Source organism: Hermetia illucens, chromosome 2 (genome assembly GCF_905115235.1).
Source record: "Hermetia illucens chromosome 2, iHerIll2.2.curated.20191125, whole genome shotgun sequence".
NCBI classification, from domain to species: Eukaryota; Metazoa; Arthropoda; class Insecta; order Diptera; family Stratiomyidae; genus Hermetia; species Hermetia illucens.
The window spans coordinates 165,680,734-165,697,562 of NC_051850.1; the positions used below are offsets into that span (position 1 = coordinate 165,680,734).

The following is a 16,829-nucleotide window of genomic DNA, read 5'->3' on the forward strand; positions in this document are numbered from 1 at the left end:
AGCTGGACGATGGAGAAAAGTGCTTCGCCGAGGAATGACACTAATGCCTGTAGTTCGGCGTTGTGTTGTTGACGGCGCCCGTCCTACTCCCATCGACTCTCGGTCACCAGTTTCTGCGATGACCCCAAGTCGAACACGTTCCCTGATGGTGGCCGGGGTTGTGTCGATGCGAGTTATAAAGCGGTACTGGTCTGCGACTCGCTGCAGTCACGTGCGCAAATTGCGGGAAATGCTCGGTGAATCTCTGATGCAACAAGGGGCGGTAAGATGTTGTACCCGTCCCCGCCGTTATTTCATAGTAGGAGCGGATGATGAAGAGGTTCATTTCCTCAGTCTACTTCATCCGTTGCCTACGCGAACCTACTGAAGTGGTCGCCACAGATTGTGGCTTTGAATGTTTTTATTATTTCCCTAATATTGGATTTTTTTTTTCATTCCTAAGAGCGACAGGCAGGCCACTTGAGTTGATTTTGGTTTACGCAACATATTTATAATAAATTCTTGTTCCCAGCTTCTCCCTGTAATGATTTAGCCGGTAGTGACCTGTGAGTTTTCTCACCATACGACTGCGTAAGACTCTTCTTAGTGGGGTTCAAACAATACTGAGAGCGGTTTCCCCATAAACACCCTGAAATGTTCCAGTACAGTTCCCTCAACCGTTCATCTTTTTTCTCCGATTGTGCTGGCTATAAACCCCTTCCCGATTCCACAACTGTTGCTTATTATGTTCTAACTCAATATGCAACCGAGACTATCAAGACCTGATTGTATGAGTCAAATAGCTTTAATTCATCAAGGGACCTCTCTACCAGTCTATAACTTACCTGGTAGGATTTGGGTCCATTGATAGCCGTCTGACTGGGATCACAATGTTCGGCCCTCTGTAGTCTGGTGGTTGGAGGTTATAGCGGGCATACCTATGTGTGGCGTATATTTACGTATGAAATATTCTGAATAAAAATAAATTCAATTTTGTAAGAATATACTGAAGAAACATTTACATTTTGGTGACACGTTCAACAAACCTTACGACTCTTTTTATTTCAATTCGCTCTTATTACTACTACGGATGAAAATAGCGAAAACAACTGGTTTTGTTCGGAAAACTCAACTGTTTTACCGTAAAAACGCTGGAATAGCAACATTTCGTCATATATATCAGTCCGATAGGTAGGTGTACCCAGCAAGTACGTTATGAGGCGGCTATGATCATTTCACTTCTTTTGAAAATAATTTAGAGATAAAACTCTCCCAGCTTCTTTTTTTAATACGAGCTAATAAATCTCACAGCAGGTCTCTCCCTTGATGGAAAATATGATGGTTCATTATCTTGGCTTAATTAAAAAAGATTCAAAATCAAACGACTCGTGAATAGATATTGTACTTTGTTTTTATATTTTCCGAGGTCACAAGAAAACCGAACTTTATACAAATTGCTTGAAAAAGAAACAAAACAAATATCTTAACGAAATAACAAAAATTTACAAATAGTTTTGGAATAAGCTTGAATAGAAGGGCATGTAACGTATCCTAAAAACCCAACTTTCAACATGAACAGCTTTATCCAGTATCCTCCGAGGTGCAATCAGACGAATCATTGGCATTAGTCGCATTTTCAATGGAACAAATTCTCTTGATCAACTCATTCTCGATTGGTTTCCCATTATCCGTACTCTCCTCCATTTGAACATACTCCACTGTAGTTCCATCATCTACTTCTTTGGATTCTTTTGATTTCTTCTCATGACTAGTACTCGCACCATCGCGATGAGATTTCACAGCAGCAGGATTTTCCACAACACTGTCTGCATCATCATCCTCTGCCTCCTCGGCAAAGCTGTTTCTTTGTGGTAAAGCCTCTGCATATGCACTCGGATACTGCTGACTGATCTTTGTTTTTATATTACGAATTTTCCGGAAGATATAATCTAGGTCCTTTTTCATTTCATTAAGAAGTTTGATATGCTTTTTGAAATCTTCGCCAGCCGTTTTGAGACGGCTTGCACTGAGAGCGTTACAATTGACTAGCATTTCGTTGGTCTTTTCGAAACGTTGAAGCCTAGGAGGAAAAAACAAAATTAACACATATCCAACTTCTTATATAAAAAAGATAGTTTTTTTTAAATTAAATTTCAGACACGTTTCTTATTCAAAATACCAGCTTCAGATAGTGAATAAGTAATTTTTAGACCGAATAACAAATTGCAGCACCAAATAGCTCTCTATAACCCGTTACAAGGAATACTTCAAAACCCAATATGCTTCCGGTATTTCCTTGAAGACAGGCCGTTCAAATTCTTCACGGACCATAAGCCATTTACTTTTGCTTTGAAACGATAAAGAGGCCGCTTGCCAGCTTCGGCGCTTGAGCATTATCAGTCAGTTCACTTCCGACATTCAATACGTGTCTGACGCTTTGTCACATATTGCAGAGGTCAAGATCCCCGTCACTGTCGATCTTCCGGCAATCGCGGAGGCGCAGAAGGACGACACAGTTCTTCAAAGCTTGAAGACCAACTCCAAATACACATTTAAGGAGTTTGCTATCTTCAACTCAAAATCCAGTATATACTGCGAGATCGATAGGTTTGCCGTAAGTCCCGCGGAGCTGGTATACGAGAGAATCTGATACTCCCCAGCGACCCTGTTCAGGATATCAGGTCGAGACTCAACTTTATCGGCCTGTTGCGTCTGCTCAAGAACACAATGCCAAAGCTGAAGCCGCCATCACCCGTCAACCACAGGAAAACCGTGGTTACGTGATTGAGAAATTCGTTCAGTGCAGCTAATATGCCAGCAGCCCTCGAAAGATCGGTATCTGCCTCTGGCCTTGGAAAACCATCGATGTCGTAGACCCTCTTTGTGCATAATCCCCGCAAAGAGTCGGTGTAGTTAAGGTGTTTTACTTTACTCCTGCCCAAAACGCATTGGAGACGCTGTCGACGGCAGCACCTCGGTTTGAGTCTTTGCTTTTGGAGCGAAAATGGAATCACCGTAGGTGGCACTACATATTTACAAAAATTTCATTTATTGGAAATAAAAAAAAAATCAAAACAACGAATCAATTAGCAACACAATTTATTAATGCACAACCCTTTCAATCAGAGCGATTAGACCCGAGTCTGCACGAGGACTCATCTGAAGTGGCAATTTGGTCACGAAACCTCACCAGTGGTATACTGGCACCATGGGAACCGGGATAGCCCCTGGACTCTCATACTTCGGGTGAACTCCCATTGTATGTGAGTACAGCTCGGTTGTTTGCGATTGGCTTCCTAGTGGGAGCTTAATGGGAGTTGTTGGTTATGCTCAAGCAAGAAGAGACCTTCGGGCCTCGGCGTGGTGTTGCGTTTCAACACAGGTGCCGTATTCCTTAGTTCGGTAGAGATTTAGGTAGGTCTTGCATCTACCAATATAAATGCTAAGCCATGCACTTGGTATAGACTGGTACCGTTGTTGCTTGTCACAGCGGGGCTCCGATTATGGTCACAAAATCAATCCGTGTCTTAAGAAGACCGTGCGATTAAGTCTCCCCGACAGGTACCCACGTAAAACCCTCAAGGACTCACTGTGCAAGAGGAGGGCCAGCCCTGACACATGGCACCTCCGTTCGTCCAACGAGGCGTTGCGCGTAGCAACTTTTTTTATTAGTGGATTAGCGTGGGACAGCCACTTCTTCAGTAACAGTTTGATCATATGCGAAATTATGGCGCGGACCCCAGAAAGGGCGTACAGGAGAGGATTTTTGCGGAATTTTAGATTCTGCCTTCTCTATTTGGCCTGGGCTGCTGTTGGGGTAGTGGAAAAATTTTAGGGGGGCTGGCTGAGGGAAAAGGGGCGAGTTCCAGATGGAGCCTAGGGTCGATTTGATTCTGAATAAGTGGCTGAAGTAATCTACGCTGGCAAATATTTTCTCCCCGGGGAAGTGGAACTGGAGGTTTCCTATTTTTATCCGGGAATAGTTGACGTTGAGAGAAGATTCTTTCCTTTCAGCCAGTCGATTAATTATTGAAAAAACTTGGGGGCCAAATCTGTGCGATTTCAGAAGTTTTTTGTAGGATGCATTCAATTCGGATCTAAAAGCTCCATTAATTTTGCTGGGCAGGTTTTTAATAATGCGCGAGTTATCCAAAGGAGTACCCATCACACTGGATAAGCCGCGTTGAAAATCGTCCCAGTTTGTCAGATTGAAGGATCTGCTTTTTCGCAAACGGGGAAGGGAGGTGAGAATTTGCTATAAGTGCATTGAGAAACCGAGGGCATGGTGCTCGAAATGAGCTGCCAGTGAGGAGCAGCTAGTGACACATGAGAGATTGGGCGTGATTTTTAAGCCGTATAGGTAGGAGGACCCTCGTGGAAAGGTTGATACTCCCGCGTTAATGATATCCGAGTCAAGGAATCGAATTGGAAGCCACTTTGCCGTTTTCGTTATTAACTGACTCTCCCCAAGTTGCATGTCTGGCGTTGAGGTTACTGTCAAGGAGAAAAGCGTTGAAACACAAAGTTCGAACAGAATGGAGTGAGGTGACGACCAGTATCGCCCGAGAGATAGAGAGAGCCGATTAGGACTCAGAGGACATCGCCGCCTCTGGCAGATAGTCTGACCACTGCGAACAGGCAGTTTGATGCAGGTGCATCCGATAGGATGATATTTGTTTTTAGTCTAGGATGGCTGTTATTGGAGGAAGTGATGTAACCGGCAACATGCAGTTTACCGTTGGGGGATTCGCCAAGCTTGATTTCGTTTATAGAATCGAGGCTAGGGTCAGTTTCCTCGAGGAACTTTTGAAAACCAAAACGTTTGTCGTTTGAAATGAGCGAGTTAGTTTTGAATGTGAGCACCTTCATCTTGATTGTTTAACAATTTGTGGAGGAATTGTAAGCACACTTCGGGCAGTTACGTCATCAATACAACTCGATGACGCACCACAATATCATGATGCGTCATCAAATACATAGCAAATGGGATGTAAAATATAATTAGTGTCTTTGTCGGGAAAATACAAGACGGTCATTAAGACATGCGAAATCCATAGGTAATTAGGGTAAAGATAACGATAGGATGTGGAAAATCCCACAAAAAATAAAAATGTGTATTAGAAACGTAAATGTAAACCTAAGAAGAAATTTGTATCTTATATAGTATTAAAATTTATCAACGGCGCAACAACCGGTATCCGGTCTAGACCTGCCTTAATAAGGAACTCCAGACATCCCGGTTTTGCGCCGAGGTCCACCAATTCGATATCCCTAAAAACTGTCTGGCGTCCTGACCCACGCCATCGCTCCATCTTAGGCAGGGTCTGCTTCGTCTTCTTTTCCTACCATAGATATTGCCCTTATAGACTTTCCGGGTGGGATCATCCTCATCCATACGGATTAAGTGACCCGCCCACCGTAACCTATTGAGCCGGATTTTATCCACAACCGGACGGTCATAGTATCGCTCATAGATTTCGTCATTGTGTAGGCTACGGAATCGTCCATCCTAATGTAGGGGGCCAAAAATTCTTCGGAGGATTCTTCTCTCGAACGCGACCAAGAGTTCGCAATTTTTCTTGCTAAGAACCCAAGTTTCTGAGGAATACATGAGGACTGGCAAGATCATAGTCTTGTACAGTAAGAGCTTTGACCCTATGGTGAGACGTTTCGAGCGGAACAGTCTTTGTAAGCTGAAATAGGCTCTGTTGGCTGACAACAACCGTGCGCGGATTTCATCATCGTAGTTGTTATCGGTTGTGACTTTCGACCCTAGATAGGAGAAATTGTCAACGGTCTCAAAGTTGTATTCTCCTATCCTTATTCTTCTTCGTGTTTGACCAGTGCGGTTTGATGTTGTTGGTTGATTCGTCTTCGGTGCTGACGTTGCCACCATATATTTTGTCTTGCCTTCATTGATGTGCATCCCAAGATCTCGCGCCAACGTCCGCCTGCTCGATCTGGATGAAGGCAGTTTGTACGTCTCGGGTGGTTCTTCCCATGATGTCGATATCGTCAGCATAGGCCAGTAGTTGGGTGGACTTGAAGAGGATCGTACCTCTTGCATTCACCTCAGCATCGCGGATCACTTTCTCGAGGGCCAGGTTAAAGAGGACGCATGATAGCGCATCCCCTTGTCGTAGACCGTTGTTGATGTCGAATGGTCTTGAGAGTGATCCTGCTGCTTTTATCTGGCCTCGCACATTGGTCAGGGTCAGCCTAGTCAGTCTTATTAATTTCGTCGGGATACCGAATTCTCCCATGGCCGTGTACAGTTTTACCCTGGCTATACTATCATAGGCGGCTTTAAAGTCGATGAACAGGTGGTGCAACTGTTGTCCATATTCCAACAGTTTTTCCATTGCCTGCCGCAGAGAGAAAATCTGATCTGTCGCTGATTTGCCTGGAGTGAAGCCTCTTTGGTATGGGCCAATGATGTTCTGAGCGTATGGGGCTATCCGGCCTAACAAGATAGTGGAGAATATCTTATAGATGGTACTCAGCAACGTGATACCTCTATAATTGCTGCACTGTGTGATATCTCCCTTTTTATGTATGAGACAGATAATGCCTCATTGCCAATCGTCAGGCATTGATTCGCTGTCCCATACCTTGAGCACAAGTTGATGAACCACTTGGTGTAAAATTGTACTTGAGAAAGAACCAAGCCTTTTCTTTCGAAACGAAGATCGAAAACCGATCTTTTAAGTGGGCCTTTCTTCTTCTTCGGAGGTAGTTGCGATAGAAATCGAAGATTGTGCTCCAGAAAGAGGAGAATGACATGTTGAAAAGGGACCTGCCTTCCATGAAGAAGCTCCTGGGAACGGAAGAAAGTAGGGACCGATGAAGAGCTGAGCGTTTCGTGTCTCACTTGACCCCTGGCCACTGCGGCGAAAGAAGGGGTCAGTGAGAGCGGAGTGGTACAGCTGGAATGAGACAGAAAGCCAGGCTGAGAGCCACGAATACCAGAGAATCTGTCTGGGGAGGGATAAGAACGAAGCAGGGCGGGAATGCAGTACAACTTTTGCTTTATCTTTACGTTGGATCGATTCCATTTGATGAATTTGGCTGAGTGATCCAGTTGGCTACATTTTGCGCTTTTGAGAGGCGCTGCCGACTCCTATTGACGTTGTTTTGGACTGTCGAACAAGGGCAGTCCCTAGAGTCATGTGGATCCGCGCACTTGACATATCTGATTGAGGAATTTACTTAACCGTTCCGAGCGTCCAGCTGGTCCCCAGAAGGGAAGTTCTGTTCGTCGGTCTTGGTGGCCGGATGAAGGAGTTGGGCGGTGATGTTAGAAGTGCCCTGTCCATGGGCGGCGATGGTGTTTGCTGATTCCGTGTCCTTTACACGCTGCGGTTTAGCGTCCCTCGTGTAAGCAATTTGAAGACGACAATCTGTGCTACAAGTCTCTCTTTGACAGTGTTGTGATCGTATGTTTCAGTCTCAAGTTATAGCGCGTCAAAGATGGAATCCAGCAAGTAAGAAATTCGTCATATTTCACGTTTTTACTACCTGAGAGGTAAAAATGCAACGAAGGCGGCCGAACAAAATTTGTGAAGTTTATGGACCCGATACTGTAACGATTTGCATAGGACAGCGTTGGTTCGATCGATTTCGTTCTGGTGTAGTGGATGTCGAAGATACACCCCGTACTGGTAGGCCAATCGTCGTAGAAACCGATAAAATCGTCGAAATCATTCAAGTAGACCGGCATGTGAGCATTCGCTGGATTGGCCAGGAACTGGGTATAGACCATAAAACCGTTTGGAACCATTTGCAGAAGATTGGATTCCAAAAAAAGCTGGATGTTTGGGTGTCACACGAGTTGACGCAAAAAACTTTCTTGGACTCTTGGAAGTCAACCTATTTCTGTAGCGGATGGTGACTGGTGATGAAAAATGGATCACGCACGTCAACCTCCAGGGAAAAAGATCGTGGTCAAAGCGCGCCGGCCGGCCCAAACCATCGCCAAGCCAGGATTGACGGCCAGGAAGGTTTTGCTGTGTTTGGTGGGATTGGAAGCAAATTATCCACTATGCGCTGCTCAACTATGGCCAGACCCTCAATTCCGGCCTGTACTGTGAGCAACTCGACCGTTTCAAGCAGGCGATTAACCAGAAGCGGCCAGAATTGGTCAATAGAAATGGTGTTGTATTTCACCAGGACAACGCTCGGCCACACACATCTTTGATGGCCCCTCAGAAGCTGCGGGAGCTCGGATGCGATGTCCTATCGCATCAACCGTATAGTCCGGACCTGGCACCAAGTGATTACCATCACTTCCGGTCCACGCGAAATGCTCTTGGCGCTACTAAGTTGGCCTCAAAAAAGGCTTACGAAAATTGGCTGTCTGAGTTTTTTGCAAATAAGGAGGAGGGGTTTTATATTGAACTATTGAATAGATGAAACCGAAAATTGTACAATTGTTTCCATATTGGATCAACTGAAATGGAGGAAATACTAAAACTTACATTTGCTTTTGAGCCCGAATCATGATCTCAATATCTCCTTGATTCACAACACCCGCGAGTCCTTGAACAAACACTTCTGCCGCCGTATAATTCTGAAAGCATTCGATACTGAAATCACTTTCAGGCGTTCCATGCAAAACCCCAATTCGACGGGAATGCATCGAACTACTCATTTCAGAAGCCATATTAACGGCCTGCCAAATGTACAACTGTGTCGAATAATCACCAGCTTCTTCCTCGCTAAGACGGACCTAGTCCTACTTCACGGATTTTCACCTTACAGACCATTTACCATAAAAACAAAAGGATGAGATATCAGAACTTTGTTTACGATTTATGACACTTTATTCGATCGACCGTAAAATGTCAATTTAATCGAAGGGTGACATCACAAAGCATTGCCTAATTACCGTGTGGAGACTTTTTCGCGCTATTCAAAATTTTCGGGTATTCGTTTCCTTCAATTCTCTAATAAATTTCGTTAATTTTGTATCCAAAAAATATCCTATTTAGATGAAATAGAAAACGGAACCCAGAATAAATTAATTAAAATCAACCAATAATCGAACCACCCAATAAAATTGCAAAAACCCAAAATTATTATTCAAACATCTGGCATCACCAAATTTCCAGAAATATTTTTCACGCTGGAAGCGTAATTTGTAAATTTTAACGTCTGAAACTGTCAGACGCCTAGCGAAGCATTTTGTAGAGGGAAAGTTCGCTCGAGATTTCGCTTTTCGCAATCATACCAAGTAAAAACTTAATCGTATCCTTACTGAAATTGTCCACTACGTGATATAGTTGTACGTTCGATTTTGAGATTTTAAATGGCCCAAAATATTAACCCGGAACATCCACAATCATCGAATCTGACAAAACAGAGCGAGGAGACTGTCACGATTAAAGACAATCATGCAGTGAGCAAAAGGTGTGTACGCGTTCATTTCGGTGGGAAATGATTGAGCTGCGCTTGTTTGGCGTAATTGGCCTGGCGGCGCCGCTAACTGTTCCCACGCTGAGCCTCGCAACTGTTGTGGGGCGCCTAACGGGACTCGTTCTATTGATTTATTGACATTTTTCATTGCAGGTTGCAAAAAGAGCTGATGGTGCTGATGATGTCGTCGGAGAAGGGCATCTCAGCCTTCCCAGATGGCGAGAATATCTTCAAATGGATCGGGACGATAAGTGGACCTGCGAGCACAGTCTACACCGGCCACACGTATCGTCTGCAGTTAGAATTTCCCAATTCGTATCCATACTCGGCGCCCATAGTTAAGTTCTTGACGCCTTGCTTCCACCCCAACGTCGACCTGAACGGGTCGATTTGTTTGGATATCCTCAAAGATAAATGGTCGGCACTGTACGACGTGCGGACCATCCTATTGTCAATTCAGTCGCTGCTCGCGGAACCGAACAACGAAAGCCCGCTCAACGCCCAAGCGTCTGTGATGTGGGCGAACCAAGCGGCCTACAAGAAGTACCTGGACGCGTTCTACGAAAAGCACAAGGACATTTGAGACGCCACCACCAGCAACAACATCACCTATGCCACCGACGATATCAACACTAATTCGAAAAAGTAGTCTTTTGGCATTTTTTTAGCTTTTGGTTAAGTAGTCAATCGTTTTCGCGCTTGTGTGCTCCTCTGCTCTGGCGGGAGCCATGCTAGTTGATGCCGTTCGTATTGAGTCATCGAAAATTCTTAGTTTGCCTGCAAATAGCGAGTTTGATTGACCACAGCCGTCGCCTGGGAACTTTGCCAGTCGCGGCTCTTATAGAATGTTATTAAGTTTTTGCTGGGTAGCCTGTGTCTGCTGCTAGCATCGATTTTTAGTAGGTTTGCAACGGAAGTCCACGAATAGCCTTCTACGCAACTATACAAACTTAGCATGTAAATTTTCACTGAACGTCGGCCAGCTTTTCGGCGTTTTCGTTTATACAACCTCATTTTTACGATAGTTAATATATACATTGTCTCAGTTTACTCCTTGCTCTATCTTCACTTTGAATGGACTTTGCCTTTGACTTTTTTTTAATGGATTTGAGATTAAGCGCACCATTTTGAATTAAATTATTGTGTATGTATGTATGAGAATTCTCGAGATAATATAATGATAAATTTAATAGTAAAGAATTTGTGTTTCAATTTCTAAGCACTCTCCGACGAGTCCAGCAATGAACTGCAGGACAAACTAATACGGAACAAACCCCTCTTGGAGCCAATCTATCTCTCTCTGGGGTTGGTACGTGGCTCTTCGCAGGCCAAGTCTCTCATCTACCAAGACCGCTAGTGATTGATACTAGTCACGAGTTGACCCTGCTATTGGCAAAACGCCACGGATTTAGACGGATTCCCCAAATGCAGGGTGTTATAAGAACCGTGCCCATTGAGCGGTTTCAGGGATAACTGACTGTATTTGAACGAAAATTACAGATACCTGGCCACCTCAGTGGAAGAGTTTAACCTCACCATGCTGTGGGGGAACTATGGCACGACGGACCTCCTAAGTGGAAACCAAATGAGTAAAACACCAAAAAATAAGGACAAACAACAAATAGAACACCGCACCGCATCAGATGGAGACACTGTGAACCAGGTGGCTACACCCAAGAAGTACAGTGAAGACCGCAACTATCTTAAGTCCTTGATTAGAAGGCGGGAGCCAGCAGGCGCACGACTGGGATCACTATATCAAACGTCAAGAGGATAACATACCCCAGGGACGCAAGTGCTACATGGTATCTGAGGTATCTGTAAGGAAAACCTGGCACCAAAAAACGTCTTGAGAGACTAAGGATAACGATGGAAGCAAGGGAAATGGAATCAACCCACCAGAGGGAGATGCTCCCAAGAAACCCAAGAGGAGAGAAAATCCGGGTAGATCGGGGATGAACGTGGGAGCAGGAGGCCCGCCGTTACCTATGCTGATACGATGAAGGGCATTCGACTGGCTATACTGCTGAAATTATTTCCGGATAGAAAGGCTCACTTGCGGAGAGCAGAAAATTATCGAAGACTTTTCCGTCATATGGCCTGTGAGCTGGGGCTTAAGAATGCACTCAAAGTATTCCCTGCTTGTCGTAAAAGACGACTAAAAGGGTGTTACGTCGATATAATTTGCCTGGCCGCTTTTGAGGTTTGAATATCGCAATTTGAAATTTAAATTTGGATCTTTAGACTTCAGCCACGGAAAGGAAATTTGTCGATGTAGCCGCCCTGCTCCGCTTTGCCGCAGGCAAGGAGAGTAATATTCTGTTTGGGGGCATCAGCCAGGTTGAGAACTTTCGGAATCAAAGGATAGTTGACATTCTTTCGAGGCGACATACCGGACTACAGACACCAAGCAATAACATGGCAATGAAGTTTTATATGGACAAGAAATTTGAAAGACATGGGATTAACAGGCAAATTGGGAGAGCGTGGCAGTGCCGTATGGCTTAAACTAGCAAATGTTTGCCTGGTACACTGACGGGTTCCTCAGAACAGAGGAAATGAGGTCATTCTAAAAAACGAACTTTGAATCAATAGGTCAGCACACTAGTATATTCCGGCTGGGAATGCCTTAATAGACTGAATACTCTCGACTCGTACTCGACGGGTCCTGGCGAGCGAATTAGCTGGCCAGGAAAGGTGCAAGAACGGCGCTATACAAACAGAACCATTCTGTGGAATCGGAAGGGCGTACATGGCTACAACGCTAAAATATAAAGAGAAACGATTGAGAGCGTCTTGGGGAGATACGAACCCAAGCGCTCGACATTACAGGCTAAATTATCACTTGGAGAAGCTAGGGATGGATATATTTCTTGAAATCATGGCGTGGCGATCCAGGCGTAATTCGGCCTACTCAAGAACAACAATTTAGGGTAACTTTTGAGCCATTCCGAGTCCGGATAGCTGAGTAGTTTGAGCACAAGGCTATCGTACGGCGTTTCTTTATAATTTCACACTCAAAAGCCCGGTAAAGTTTCGCGGCTAGTTACTCGACTGACAGACCCGATTCTGCGACTTCTTTTGCCATCTTGAGGTGAGTGTTGTATGGCGGTAACGCGATACTATTCCGTTTAGCATACAGAGAATTAAGAGTCACAGTGACATGTTGCATCTCTAACTTCAGAACTAATTGGCTATTGACGCGACCCGATTTCAACTTTACGCGATGGGACTTCCGTATTACGCGGAATTTAATGCATTTCTTCAAAAAGCGGATATTCTTATTGTTCCTCGCAGTTATTATCTTGAGCCTCAATCGTTTATTGAACTCAGACTTGTGTTTTGGTACCATATCTAAGAGATTAGATTTTCGTCTGTTATTTGTAGTTCAGCCTAAAGTTAAAAGACAAGGAATAGCTTTCTTCAAACTACATTTTTTCTTACATTAAAAAATTGTAGTTTGGAGAAAGCTACTCTTCATCTCCTAATTTTAGACTGGACTACAAGTAGCAGACGAAAATCTAATCTCTTGATCATGACGTGTTACGCCGCTGGTCCAATGCAATATCTTCGTCGCAACACACCGTTCATTGTCGTTTATAATTGATCAGCATTAAGAAATATAGAGGGCAACAAGGCGAACGATACTGCGGAAAATTTTGGATTTGAGACGTTCATTGATACGTCGATCCCAAAGAACACCAGTTGTGGTACGCCACTTCATCCAGGTTGCGCTAATGCATAAAGCAATTTCATAACATAGTTCTCCATTAGCTGATAGCATTTACACGAGATATTTAAATCGCTCAGTTCTAGGCAGATCATTGCCACTGATATGGTAGTGCCTGTTTTCTTAGGATTGGTCGACAGAAATGTTGTTCTATTCAGATTCAATCGTAGAGCCGGTTGCATGATCACTCCATTTTTGTTACGCTAAGAAAACTCCATCTGGAAAGAGCACTGTATAGGGCGCTGGATGTTGGATGTTCCGTGTGACAGTACCAATAACAAGAACAAAGAGAAGTGGTGAGAGTGCGCTTCCTCGATGAACACGGACCGAGGCACGAAGCGGTTTTTATATATAGCCGATACACTTCGCACTTTACTTTTCGAAACGAGGTAGAGCAATTTAATCCAACGCACGAGTTGTTCTAGTACTCGGTGTTGTCGTAAAGATTACCAGATGAGTTCATGTGGCACACGGTCAAACGCTTTCGCTATATCCAAAAAAAAACAATGTAAAGTGGGCGGTGCTTTTCATTCTATTTCTCCATGAGTAACCGCGCAGTTTGCATTGCGTCAGTAGTTCCACAGTTCTTGACAAAGCTGGATTAATTCAACGATGCCGCGAATATGGTTGTCAAGAATGCGTTCAAAAATCTCGATGGTATGGGATAGTAACCGGATCGGACGGTAATTTGATCATTCAGCTGGACTACCTTTCTTTTTCCATATTGGAGCTATAGTATTTTCTTGCCAGTCAGGTAGTGTTCTACTACCCTCAATAACCTGATTGAAGCCACAGTATTGTGTCCCAGTTCTTCGCTTTCCAGAGTTAAGATGCGATGCACTCAGATCCTGTTGTTTTCCTCAATTTTATTGGTTTTATTATTTCCTCGGCTTCAGTAACACTGGCAGGTTGAACTACTCCAAATGTCGGAAAAGCTTGTAGAAGTGGAGAATGAACAAACTCTTCCGTTTAAATCTGTTCGAAATATTCTCGCCGTCTATCCGACACGGCTAAGCAAAGTACCGTTTTTGTCATTAAACTTATTGCTAAGAATAAATTCAAGAAGGTACTCACCTCTTCGATTGGTGTCGCTGCTTCCCCAGACTTCGTGATGGGCGTTGGCATCGCAGCCGAGGAGAAGTGGTAACGCCCTCTTCTCACAGTACTTCACCAGTTTAGCAGCTTGTTCCGGTGGAGCCCGGATTTTGTCTCCTGGCAAGTATCCCGCGAATCTGCCCACGGTACACCCAAGGCCCCTGAACCAGCACTGTTCCAATGTTCTCCTTGGAAGTTTCGTTATTGTTTGGAGCTCTTCTCCACTGTTGGAGTATCGCCCTCCTCCTCCGACATGGCGCTTTTCTGGGCGGCGCTGTCCACCGTGAGCCCTAGAAGCCCTAGGTCTAGATCGTCCAGCTTCTGCTCTTCTTTGGTTGATCCAGTCCTTTCCGCTTCTATGGCTTTCGAGACTTCTTCGGGGACCTCCTCTCCTCCGAGGTGTCTTTCCTCGGTTTTTCCCTGTGCACATGCACGGCTGTGTTGCCAAATCGATAGTTGATATGGCAACTCCGACGTTTGATTGCCTCCAGGGATCGGTCATCTACCCTGATCGTGAGGAGTTTACCCTTTCCCTCCACCTTGCTTCTGAAAACTCTCCATAATTGTGTATGGAGATCCTCATTCTGAGCGATTAGGAGGCCCATGAGATCTTCCGTCTCACTCCGCCTTCACCCCTAACTTGCCAGAGTTTCTCCCTCCTTGGGTTCAGGTTTGGATTTTTTGAGAACATTCCCTTCGTTCGGGCTAACCTCTGCTGCTCCCTGCTTTCTCGGCTCCGGTAAAGATGGCTTAGGTCTACCCTGATCCTTCTTTAGGGCCTCTTCTGGTTTCAGGCCTTCCTTCAGGTAGCGCTGATACCATTTAGCACCTGCGTCACTGAGACCTGTCTCCTTTCTAATGTCTGATATATTTATCTCAGACGTGCTTTTGCTAGGCCCTGCTTTTTGAACAGTGACGTTTGTTGGTTGTTGTCCACGCAATATACCCAACTTCTCCTTCTTGGGTGTAATCACCTGGCTCTCAGTATTTCGGAGATGTGCCTGCGCTTGATTAACCAGTTTGTGTGGGGTATGGGGTCCCGCTTTATTGGTTTTAGTTTTTTTATTTTCATTGCTGGTACTTATTTGATTCCCACGAGTATGGGAGTTAGGAGGTCCGCCGTGTCATAGCCCCCCGTAGCACGGTAAGGTCTAACTTACTCACTGAGGCGACCAGGTATCAGTGAGGTTCCGTTCGAATAGAGTCAGTTATCCCCGATAGCAAACTATCCAATGGGTCCGGTTCGCATGCCACCCTGGATTGGAGGAGGTGTTTTTCGCCTCACCAACCTAGATCCGTAGCGTTTTGTTAATAGTAGGGTCACCTCGTACAGGGTGTGGCTGTCACCACTCAATAACGGTCTTGGTAGACGAAAGGCTTGGCCCTTGAAAAGCAACACATCGCCCTACAGGAGAGACAGCTCACCCTCAGAGAAAGATAGGTTGGCCTCAGGAAGCTATATTTCGCGTTAGTCTATCCTGCAGGGCACTGCTTGACCCCATTGCCACTATAAAATGTAGGAAAATGAGTCAATCGTTTGATGAACCAGTATTCATGTGAGGGTCCGTAAACTCGACTACACGTTACTTTTTCCACGACACCTGTTGCCGTCTGCCTTTTCACCTAGATCGCCATTAAGGTCGCGCAATGACGATATAGCCATCACCAGGCACGTTACAGGTCTTTACAGAGAGAAGTCGCCAGAAGGCATTTTTCTCGGTATCAGGTTGACCTGCCTGTGGTCCATATGCAGAAGAAGAAGAAGTGAATAGTGCGATCAGCTGATATAATGGTGAGCTTTATCAAACCATCAGATATCAATGCGCCTTTTTCGAAGGGCTCTTGCGAGTTCTTCGGTCTTTAGATGTCTAGATCTACCCCTACATTTTTTGTTCATGTATCTAAAACACGATTATAACTTATACCTTATTTTAGATAAGTCGCGAACCATATTTATTGCTCCAAAACTACGCCATGTCGTTATGTCCTCAATAGGTTCATTATTAACTCGATCAAAGACCCTAAATTTACCAACCATAACGTCACATAACAAACAGAGCCACATAGTGTTTTAATAAAATGGTGTTTTATTTACAATTATTTCCCTAAACTAAGCTTACTCACTAGTGTCAACGACCCCTAATCTACTCCAAATCAATCGTCATCGGTGCTTTCGATCACTTTTCTTATTGCTTCTTTGCGAGCCTCGGAATCGTCAGATTGCAACAGCAGACCCTTCAGCATCTCGACGTGTTTTTTCAAATTCCTGATTTTCTCCTCGAGTTGAATGTTCTCCTCTTTTAGCTTATCCACTCGCACTCGAGTTTCCTGGGCCTTTTTGCTGGATTTCTCACGGCAAAGTTTCACTGCCTGAAATGATGCGATGCGTTGGGTAAACAAATGTTAAGCTAAATTGTACGCCAGGCTACGTTACCCTGTTATTCCTTTCACGCTTTTTCCGATAATCATCGTCGTCCATGTCCTGGTCATCGGAACTTCCGATTGTTTTCCTTCTAGGAGGCATCTCTGATAAACAATTTCACAAGCGCTAGGGATTGTCTACATTCCTGAGGTTGTCAAGTGTGTGATTGCGTTTGACAGATATTGAGGG

At 44.6% G+C, this 16,829-nt stretch overlaps 3 protein-coding genes across 3 annotated transcripts; 1 reads left to right on the forward strand and 2 right to left on the reverse strand.

Annotated features, from left to right (window-relative positions):
- Positions 1 to 1,370: 1,370 nt before the first annotated feature.
- On the reverse strand, positions 1,371 to 8,833 carry LOC119648408 (kxDL motif-containing protein CG10681). The gene is made up of 2 exons (XM_038050158.1): positions 8,457 to 8,833; positions 1,371 to 2,059 (listed from the first exon to the last, which is right to left on the reverse strand). The coding sequence occupies exons 1-2, from the start codon at positions 8,639 to 8,641 to the stop codon at positions 1,561 to 1,563; spliced, it is 684 nt and encodes a 227-aa protein (XP_037906086.1). The 5' UTR covers positions 8,642 to 8,833; the 3' UTR covers positions 1,371 to 1,560.
- A 170-nt stretch (positions 8,834 to 9,003) lies between these two features.
- LOC119648409 (ubiquitin-conjugating enzyme E2 C) lies at positions 9,004 to 10,546 on the forward strand. Its single transcript, XM_038050159.1, has 2 exons — positions 9,004 to 9,387; positions 9,547 to 10,546. The coding sequence occupies exons 1-2, from the start codon at positions 9,287 to 9,289 to the stop codon at positions 9,974 to 9,976; spliced, it is 531 nt and encodes a 176-aa protein (XP_037906087.1). The 5' UTR covers positions 9,004 to 9,286; the 3' UTR covers positions 9,977 to 10,546.
- Positions 10,547 to 16,282: 5,736 nt separating this feature from the next.
- LOC119648403 (CCAAT/enhancer-binding protein gamma) lies at positions 16,283 to 16,818 on the reverse strand. Its single transcript, XM_038050145.1, has 2 exons — positions 16,653 to 16,818; positions 16,283 to 16,588 (listed from the first exon to the last, which is right to left on the reverse strand). Exons 1-2 carry the CDS (start codon positions 16,740 to 16,742, stop codon positions 16,373 to 16,375), a joined length of 306 nt encoding a protein of 101 aa, XP_037906073.1. The 5' UTR covers positions 16,743 to 16,818; the 3' UTR covers positions 16,283 to 16,372.
- Between the last annotated feature and the right edge of the window lie 11 nt (positions 16,819 to 16,829).

Bases quoted from the DNA above. Each gene is read 5' to 3' on its own strand.
- LOC119648403 (XM_038050145.1), bottom strand. From the start codon at position 16,742: ATGCCTCCTAGAAGGAAAACAATCGGAAGTTCCGATGACCAGGACATG. The intron at 16,589-16,652 runs GTAACGTAGCCT...GCATCATTTCAG, and splicing joins AGCGTGAAAGGAATAACAGG to GCAGTGAAACTTTGCCGTGA.
- LOC119648408 (XM_038050158.1), bottom strand. From the start codon at position 8,641: ATGGCTTCTGAAATGAGTAGTTCGATGCATTCCCGTCGAATTGGGGTT. The intron at 2,060-8,456 runs GTAAGTTTTAGT...TTTTCCTCCTAG, and splicing joins ATTCGGGCTCAAAAGCAAAT to GCTTCAACGTTTCGAAAAGA.
- LOC119648409 (XM_038050159.1), top strand. From the start codon at position 9,287: ATGGCCCAAAATATTAACCCGGAACATCCACAATCATCGAATCTGACA. The intron at 9,388-9,546 runs GTGTGTACGCGT...TTTTCATTGCAG, and splicing joins AATCATGCAGTGAGCAAAAG to GTTGCAAAAAGAGCTGATGG.